Genomic DNA, 9,490 nt, shown 5'->3' on the forward strand with positions numbered 1-9,490 from the left:
ACCAGGTGCTCTGCCCAGGTTTTGTGTGTCTTCCATTAAGTTAGGTCTGGAAAGCTTCCTGATTCTGCACTGGTAAAACCACCAAATGATTTTTGATTATTTACTGCTCTAGTTCAGTCTGCAGCAGCTAATCCAGTGATAGAGATGCAAAGAGATGCGATTCAGCTGATGGATCTTGACACCTAAAATTTGTAGACACCTATTCTCATTGACTGAGATACACTCCAGACTCCACAGACTGTATTGCCTAAATTTCCCCAGCACGTAACTAAAGACCAAAATTTAAGTGTTTTAATCTGTTAGTTGCTTCTTATCCAAGCTGTTCTTCATCACGTATTTCTCTGCCTTTTGGGAAAAGCTAGCCCACGGAGAGCACTTCCAGTAAACCCACGATTGGGATTGTGCACTTTTTTAGCTGAGCATTAACTGTGTCACTGTAACTACGGCTAAACCAGCGTGATGTTGTTCTGCATCTGCTGCAGAGAAACACTGGGGTGGATGTGAGTACTCAGATTTATGTCTTTGAGCTCCAGAAAAAGCTGGTATCTGCAGGAACTGACTGTGGGTATGTATCCTAGCTCTTCAGCTGCTGACAATGGGCCGTCCGGATTGCTAAGCTTAAAGGCTTTGCTCAGTATTATGCACCAGAGTAGTTTTCTACAGCTGAGAAAAACTGAGGTTGCAATGAAGGCAGTGGAGGAGCATCCTTCCCAACAGGAAGGGTTCTTGCAGATGCTGATAAATGGAGAAAAGGACAAATATGTCACGTGTGACAAGAGACAGGGGCTTCAGGAAGGCAGGACATCAAGTCCTGGAGGTGGCTACAAAGTCTGTTTTTAATTATGTTCATCCTCTCTGATCACTGCTAGTCCCTTTGTGCTGCTTCCCTGCCCAGGTTCCTGCCAGTGCAGATTTTCTCTGCAGTCGTCCAGAGATAGATCTGCTAATACAAAGACATGGAAACCCCCAAGTCCATGGGAAAATAAGGGTTTGGTCATTTTTATAGATCCCTTTCAACACTTTTGTGGACATTTGCTGGATTAAGCAGAACTAGAGATGTGTCATGTAATAACTGTGCCACCTACACAGCACATACACCGCAGCAGGGGTATTTCCACTAGGTGTTTGCATGGGACTTCTGTTCCTAACCACATGGATGAGACTGGAGGCAGTCAGGATGAAACCTGTGCTTGATAGCCCCCGTTCAGCAAGAGTGAGCTGCATCTCTCACCTTGATCTTTAGCAGAGAGGGCTGTCACTCTTCATGCACTAACCCAAAGGAATTAAATAGCTACCAGTCCCTGGACTGCCCCCAGTGCATTGAACACTAAAAGTCAACTGGGTTCTTTAGGAACCTTTGGGAAGGAGAGCATCATACAGCAAATAGCTAACATCCACTGTCTCTGCATCCTGTCTACATCCTCAGTGTTTGGGGAGAGCCTGGCTGCTCTCTGGTTCTGAGATGTTTCCATCTCAGGCTTGCTCAAGGTCCAGCACCCGTTGAGGTCAGTGGGATAACTCGTGCAGAGGGTTTAAGGTCAGGCACCACAAGCTTGTGGTTACGTGTGGAATGTGAATGGAGGGAAACACTGGTGTCAGCTCACTGCGGACCACAGTGCTTAGCTTAGCTTTTTGGTTAACTCTGGGAACACCATCAAATCCCTGAGAGCCAAATGTCCCCCACTGCTACAGAAACAACCTGTAAGTCCTGTAGGATAAGCAAAGGTGGTGCCTTCTTGCTGCCTTCCCCCTGCCTCATGAAAGCTCTCCCCACAGGTGTGCCAGAAGGCGGGTGAGATCTCCCTGCTTAAGCAGCAACTGAAGGATTCCCAAGCGGACGTCTCCCAGAAGCTGAACGAGATTGTGGGGCTGCGGACACAGCTCAAGGAAGGTAAGAACTTCCTCCGGGAGAAGGAGGAACAAATCCTCACCTTGAAGGACTCCTACAGCTCCAAGAGCGTCAACCTGGAGATCTGCGAGAGCGAGCTGCAGCGGAAGATGAGCGAGGTCCAGGTGCTGAGGGAAAAACTGAACCACTGTGAGCTGGAGGTCTCAGGACTGAAGCGGACACTTGCCAGCATGGGACCTCCGGGGCCTTTTGGTGGGGACCTGGCTGAGAAGCTGCAGGACCCGCTGGCCTGTGAAAGCGACGAGGCCAAGATGCAGAGGCAGAGCAGCGAGGACAGCGTCAACGCGCTGCGGAAGGAGGTGGAGAGGCTGCAGACGGAGCTGAAGCTGGAGCGGCAGCAAAGGGAGCAGCAGGTGATGGACTTCGAGGAGGAACGGCGCACGTGGCAAGAAGAGAAGGAGAAAGTCATCAAGTACCAGAAGCAGCTGCAGCTGAACTACGTGGAGATGTACCAGAAGAACCAACTCTTGGAGCACAAGGTGAACGAGATGAACACAAAGACCACCAGCCCGCCGCACACCGAGGAGAAAAAAACGTGGACTCCTTCCAGGCTGGAGCGAATAGAGTCCACTGAGATCTGAGGTGGGACCAGGACAATACCCGTGATTCTTTTTATTGCTGTGCATGTACTACCTGCTCAAGCCAGTGGTCCTCTGAAGGATAACACAATACCGTAGGAGCGGTGTGAGGTGGCTTGCACTGAGCTCCATCACCCTTACTCTATTCTTCTGTGCTCTGTAGGTAAATAACCGTGGACGTGCGTTGTTTTTCTATGATGAAGCGACATCTCTTTGTTTGTTTTTTTTTCCTAGTACAGCTGGTGAGGGTCAATTGGCTCATTTGTAATCTGCCGTGACTGTTACTTCACTAGAGGCTGCCATCCCCTCTCCTACAATTCACCCCTCTTTGGTTGGTTGTTTTGGAGGGTTGTACTTGGTTTCTTTGGTTTTCCAAGCACTTCTGTGCAGCAAAGCAGTGCAAATTTGGCAGGTTTTTTTTTTTATTTTTTTTTTTCTAGGGCATTTTTAGCCACATTGGCTAACGAAGCAAAGCTCTTGGGATCACGAGCAAACTCACTGTTTTGCATCAAGTATCTTGTCTAGACAACGGTCTTAGTGAAGTCAGTGGGAGAATGGCCACTGATTTCAGTGAAACCAGACATATCTCCAGCAGATGACTCTCTCTTGCAGCCCATGGCTAGCATGGTTGCAAGAGGTTAGGACCTACTTGTGAAGCAGTGTGAGCTAGTCCTGGTAACATAAGCCAACAAGGAGTGGCTACCCAGTAGGAGCCTTGTTTGAGACTCAACAGAGCTTGGTACATGCTGTGTTTTCATTTTGTTGTGGTTTCTGTTTCATTTCCACTTGCCTCCTGGGTTGTGACCTAATCCTGGGAGCATAAATACCCTCCCACCTCTGCCTTGATCCCTCTGTTCTTAAATATATTCATGCTGGATACAGAAAAGAAAAAAAAAAATATTAGATCCAAGCTAGTTCCCTTTCTCCAGAGTCCTCTGAATTCCCACAGTCAATGGAACAAGGTTTGGGGAACCCCCAAACCTGTGGGTTGTTTATGCAAACAGAAGCTTTAGCAATTTCCCAATAGTGGACAATTGTACTAACCCGTTCCCAAAAGAGAGACAGTTTGGTGCATTCTCTCTGCCCAGGGTCTATTTACAAATGGCATCCAAGCCTCACTCAGGAGCTGCAGGGAGCACATATCAGCACTACCACTAGATTGCAGTGAGGGAAGTGAGCATCAGCCTTCAGCACAACCATTTGGAATAGTGCCCATCGTGATCCCAAATGGCATCATCTATTCCAGATAATGCAGGGCCAGCTTAACAAAATTGTCAGCTACTAACTCTGAGTATGAGAGCATTCATAAGAAGACACAGTACACAGATCATACAAGTGCTTATGCCCTGGCAGAATAATAACCAAATCCTACATGTGCACTCACTGAAAATGATGCAGACACCAAAACACAGCATTTCACTTTAAAAGGTGGGCAAAATGCTCCCTTTCACGGACACTTTTCTACCATGATCTACAGCAAAGAATAAAAAGTGCTGTAAAGTGGGATTTGTACTGACTAGGCAGTGGCCAAAGGATCAATGCAAGTGGAAATTTAGGCTCTTTTCTTTAAGGAGCAGCTAGAAGAACAAAGGCAGAATTTATACCTTGGGATGCCTGTATGAGGTGACTTCAGGGAGGGTTTGGCCTGATGATGCCTGCACAATAAGGAAGAACCTCAGAGTGTTGAGAGGCTGAAGACCTTTCAAACAAAAGTCCAGAAGCCACTTTCCTTCCACATTCCCTTCCCTCTGAGCACTCCCCTCTCTGTCACCAGATCTGACATTCATGCTGGGGTGATGTGGTGTTATGGTGAGCTCCAGACTGAGCAAAGAGGCTGAGCAGGACAGAAGGGACTCCACCAATTTCACCAACCTCCAGCCAAAGTCAACAGACAGTGTTACAGGGAGGAACTGCTAGTAGCTGGCAGTGATCCCTGGAGCTGTAAAAAAAATGGAGATGTGCAATGAGACCAGGGTATTTCAAGACTCCAGTCCTCCAGCAAGGACCTGGCAGAAGGTCATTGGCACAGAACTGCTTCAACCTGCTGGAATCAATGGAGCAGGTCCTTGGTTCCCACGCCAGCCCTCCTCTTTGCTTTGGTGTTTCAGAGGCTGCAGCCTGAGCCAGAGGCTCTAAAGACATCCTACGTATGCTGCATACACCCTTAGCAGGTAGATCCTTGGGCTTCCTCCATTTCATACACTGGGCTTTGTAGATGGAGCAGAACACCCCACAATGTCAGGGTTGAAGTTATGATGTCTTGTGTTATCTCAGCTTTCTGTGCCTCTCTTTCCACATCTGTATCGTCTTCCATCCCAAAGCAGCTGACAGGGCCTTGTGCTTGTGAAGGGTTTTGCAGTCCTTGGACATAAAGGGCAAAGCATGGAGGAAATGTAAGAAATGCAAGAAGTTTCAAGTCTCAAATGCCTGTCTCTTGATGATTTTGAAGCCACCACACAAAAAGGAAACAGTCCATCAACACAAAGTACCCTGGCCATAAGATGGGTCCAATGATCTATTTCATTGTTGGGTCATTGTTCTTCACAGCCCTGCTGAATTTGAGGTTGGTTTCCTATTAACCATTGCAAGAACCAGGCTTTCAGTCAGTGTCTCAAGAACTCCTACAGTGATTGAATTTTGAGTATCTGATGTTGAGGAGGTGTAAGTTACATTTCCCCACTGCATTAACATCCAAGAGGAACTGGCACCAGCATCATCCTGTGGGACACCTTCTCACCAGAGCTCCTCATTAGTCCAGGGGCAGGAAAAACAGGCTCCTCTGGCCTCCCCACGTACCTAAATCCCCCCAGCAGCAATCAGGCAAGCCCTCCAGTGTTCCAGGCTTGCTCTGTCATCTTTTTCCCAGATGTTTAGGGTTTGTTTTTTTGGTTTTTTTTGAGTTTTGGTTTTTTTTTTTGCAAGGATGAATGTGTCTTGACAGTCCCAGCGAAACCTGGAAGCAGCAGGGTTGTCTGATTGCTGCCCAGGTGCCAAAATAGTGTTTTGATGACATATCCGAAGAACAGCTAAGAAGAGTCACATCTTGTCCTCCTTTGAAATTCAGACAGGGTTGGTAAAAAGTTTCTGTCCTAGAGAGTTTGGGCTTGACCATATCCCAGGTACCCCATCCATCTTTGCTCATCCAGCTCTAGAGCTGATGGGAATCCACATGATGTACTCAGGTGTAATTCTTCAGGTTCTGGTATCGCCCTCAATATCTTGCATGTGATCAGTGTTTTTACTGAAGCAAGTTAGAGATAAATTGTTTTATAACTTGTCTCTAACAGTAAGAGCTTTGAGTCACAAGGGGCTCAGGTCAGTTGTCCACAGATAGGATTTAGAGCCACTAGAGATGGTCTGGGATACCTGATACATGGGGCAGGCCAACATTACCCAAGCCCTGTGGAAGAATGAGCCAGAGGTGGGAAGACCTGGAGCATTCCTAGTGGAATACCACCCATATGCAGGAAACTGAGTCATGCTGCATGCACACAGCTGTTATATGAACAAATGCAGGGCACTGATTAACTCCAGCAAATTCCACTTAGGCTGACCAGCTCTCCTGATGCAAGCAGAGGAGCAAGCAGCCCTTCTGACCAGTTCCTGGGAGTGACCAGTTCCTGGGAGTGAAGTTGATTTGCTCCACCATCACCGTGAGGCTGCTGTGATCCTGTTGCTACAAGGTGCCCACCCAACTAAGGTAGCACCCTTTGCACAGACAGCATTTCTTTCTCTCCCTGGCTGTGATGCTTCACACGTTGTGCTTCACACAGTCCCACTCAGGTTCTGCCAGCGTCTCGTGGCAGCCAGCTGGAGTTCCAGCTGTCACTAGTGTAATGCCACAGGGAGATCACCTCTGGGTTTCCACTCAAGATAGGAGTTCAGTCGTTGTTCTTACACTGCTATGTTATATGGAGACAAGTGTACTTGGATGTGAAAAATAGCCCAGCTCTATATAAGAATGATTAAATGAAGAGACAAGAAAGCTTTGTGGCTTCTATACCAGTGAAGGGGTTGGAAGTAGCAGCAGATGTTGCATTTGAGCACTGAGCATTATCTGGAGGGTGCTCAGCACCCTCTGAGTTTCTATTGGCTGCACTGGAAAATGGATAAGGCTCAGCAAATCCCAGGAAAGCAATTTGCTTGGGATCAGCTCCAAGAGAGCAGCCTGGTGTCACTTTGTGCTGCCTCCATGCTTGCTTTCACCCTGAGCTAGGACTTACAATTGCCCCCAGGTTAAGGCTGAAGTCCCCCTGCCCATCTTATATCTCCAGAAAACCTCCTGCACTGGGGCTCCCAGTGGTGTCCCCCCAAGCTCCATGGGAAGGACCAACCCACCCCCGTCCTGTCCCTCACTGTGGCACTTTACAGCTTGCTTGAGACAGCGAGCTCTGAGAAATGTGACCAAAGATCTCTGGAAAGTGTTGGACTGTGTGCTTGGAGCTGATTCCCAGCCTTCCCAGGAAGGAAGAGACTGATGTGGGCTGAGGGAGGGGACAGGGTAGAAAGGAGGGTACTTTTCACAGTTCCAGGATGTCCCCAGCTGGTGATGCCAGTGTCCTCCTTGGTGCCAAGTATCTCCATGTGTCACCCAGGGTGAGTAGGGACCCAGCAGGCAGGATGGATCTGATTCCCCTTTTTTCTTGAGCAGTAACGAGTTCATCTGTAAGGATGCACACCAAGCCATTACACTTGTCTTCAGAGCCACAGGTCTGTAGTTTAGCAGTCAAAGGCCTGTTCTGGTTCAATGTGAATAGGCCAGGAAAATGTGAGAGCCAGTGGTCCTTCTGACTGTCCCCTTGTCCCCTCCCCAGATCACCACTGAGCATCCTCAGCCTCTGCCGTATGCCCCTGCACTATGCTTCTGCCCAGTGGCTGTGCTGAGCTCTGCTCCATTTCTGGCAGGAATAACAGCCTGCTGATGGGCAGTGGCAGCCCTCACTTCTGTCTGGGAGCATGTCCTGCTTGCTGTTACTATAACCCAATCTTTCAGTCAAAGCCTTAAAGGGCACTTCACAGAGTTACCTTTCACCAAGATCCCTCATTCAAGATCTGCTCACAATGTTGCCTGTGTCCTGCTGCCCCTCTGCATCAGCTCTCCAGACTCTCCTGCCTGATTTCAGTTCATTGATGTAACACTGTCCCAGGAACACTCATTGCCTTTCCCAGTGCTCTCCCAGACACTTCCATTAACAAGCAGGAGCTTACACTGAGAGCGGCTTGCCCTGACCCTGCCCTTAGAGGACCTTCCTAGACTACTGATCCTCACATCTCTCCATCATTCCCATGTCAGCTACATCAGCCCTGTTTTAATTCCATGAGAGATCTTGCTTCTTGCTGAAGGACATCTCCGTGGCCTTTAATCCTTTGAGATCACTTCACGGGACTTCAAACCATCACAATACTAAACCCAGCCAGCACTGAGGCTTCCCCAGTCCTTCCACCCTTTGCAAAGGCAGGGGTGTAAGGGACATAAAAGTAACCTTGATCACACAGCTCCCGTGCCACTGGGTCCCCATGGGGGCAATGAGGCACTGGGATCACATCCAGCAGTTTTCAGATGTCAGCTTCCCAATCAGATGTTCCACATTGGTAGCACAACTGTCAGCAAAACAGAAATGAGCCTGTGCACTTTCAGGATAAGCCTCTTCCCAGTTTCTCTCCATGAAGGGGGATTGCATCAGATCTGGATCCTGGGACAACCTCTGACACGTATGGTTGTGTTTTCAGGGCTCCTCTACAGATGTCTTTTCTAAGCAGAAAGTCTCTGCTTTCTGTCACAAAGCAATAGGTTTTTCTGGGGAGGTTTAAAAAGGACTCTTCCCAACTCTGATACTTGCAGGCAATCCAGTGTTCTCTTGAATACCATCATAACTCCAGTTCTGGGCTCTCCTTCAAAAAGCGATGTGAGGCCAGGTCTGGCTCCATGTAAGGAATGTGAAAAATGTACGAGCCTGGTGGTCCCCATTCCTTCAGAGAGCCCACGTCCAGCAGGCAATCAGTGTGGGTCCCTGGGATGTGTGGACCATCCTCCTTTGGTGCCCATCCCGTGACTGTTACTGGGTGCCTGCAGCCAGTCAGCTCACTGCAGATCACTGACATGGGAGCCGCTGGGTCCCCAGAGGTGTCTGAACCCAAAAGTCATATTTGATGACAGCCACGCACCAATGGGAAACAAGGCTTTCCCATTCCTGGGAGCCAGGCTGTCCTAGGAACTCGCTCAGAGATGAAGATGCCCATGGTGGCACGCAGGTTCCCTTCCAGTAGCCGAAGGGAGCAAACATGTCCAGGTAGAGCTCAGACACCGGTGCAAAAACGCACTGCCGCCGGTGCCAAAATGCTGCACAACTGGCCAATGAGTCTATGCAGTCCTTTCCCACACAGCAGTGTCCCTGCAGAGCCCAGCCCAAGGAGGCTGGGTCTCCTCCGAGGTGTCTTTGTTTGCACTCATGTGGACCCGATAAATGCTGTGAGCTGAGAGGTGGCCCTTCAGGACTCACTCTCAGCCTTCACCTTGCACAGGGCAGTGCGGTTGCGAGGGTTTCCTCATCCACAATAGATGCACATTCTTAGTCACCGGTTTCTGTGTCTCTTCTCCAGGTAGAATAGGCCCCTAAAACCCAGCTCCCCAGTAGTGGGATGTCAGGTTGGGCAAGCCTGTACCCCAAGCAAGCCTGTTGTCTGATCTCACCAGCAATAAAAGCCCCGTGGGAGAGCAGCCAGAGCTTTCCAGGCTGTGTGTGTGTGTGTAGGATCTCTGCATCAGACCCTTTGTCCAATGTTTTGGACCTGCCTGACTGTAAATTCAACCCCAGCCTTGTGCTTCCCCTCCTCTGTTTGTTTCTTGAAGCCTCGATCTCTCTCTGCTCTTACTGTGAATTCAAACCAGAAGTGTTCTGAACTCGACTCTGTTACTGTTTGTTCTGCGTTGACTGTTGCTGGTTCTCTGAACTGCGTTTAACGAGACTTTGCAAAAAAAAAAAAAAAAAAAAAAAAAAAAAAA

At 48.8% G+C, this 9,490-nt stretch overlaps 1 protein-coding gene across 4 annotated transcripts in view; it reads left to right on the forward strand.

Annotated features, from left to right (window-relative positions):
• LZTS3 (leucine zipper tumor suppressor family member 3) overlaps positions 1-4,911 on the forward strand; it is a 38,356-nt gene extending 33,445 nt beyond the window's left edge. For all 4 annotated transcript variants that reach the window (XM_042811942.1, XM_042811941.1, XM_042811940.1 and 1 more), the window contains exon 4: positions 1,777-4,911. In XM_042811942.1, the coding sequence (XP_042667876.1) occupies positions 1,777-2,490 (714 nt within the window). In that variant the 3' untranslated portion in view covers positions 2,491-4,911. The remainder of the gene's footprint in view (positions 1-1,776) is intronic.
• The last annotated feature ends 4,579 nt before the right edge of the window (positions 4,912-9,490 follow it).

The sequence above is a fragment of the Centrocercus urophasianus genome, unplaced genomic scaffold (genome assembly GCF_019232065.1).
Source record: "Centrocercus urophasianus isolate 14NV4802_14NV808 unplaced genomic scaffold, USGS_Curo_1.0 seq_13, whole genome shotgun sequence".
In the NCBI taxonomy this organism is placed as follows: domain Eukaryota; kingdom Metazoa; phylum Chordata; class Aves; order Galliformes; family Phasianidae; genus Centrocercus; species Centrocercus urophasianus.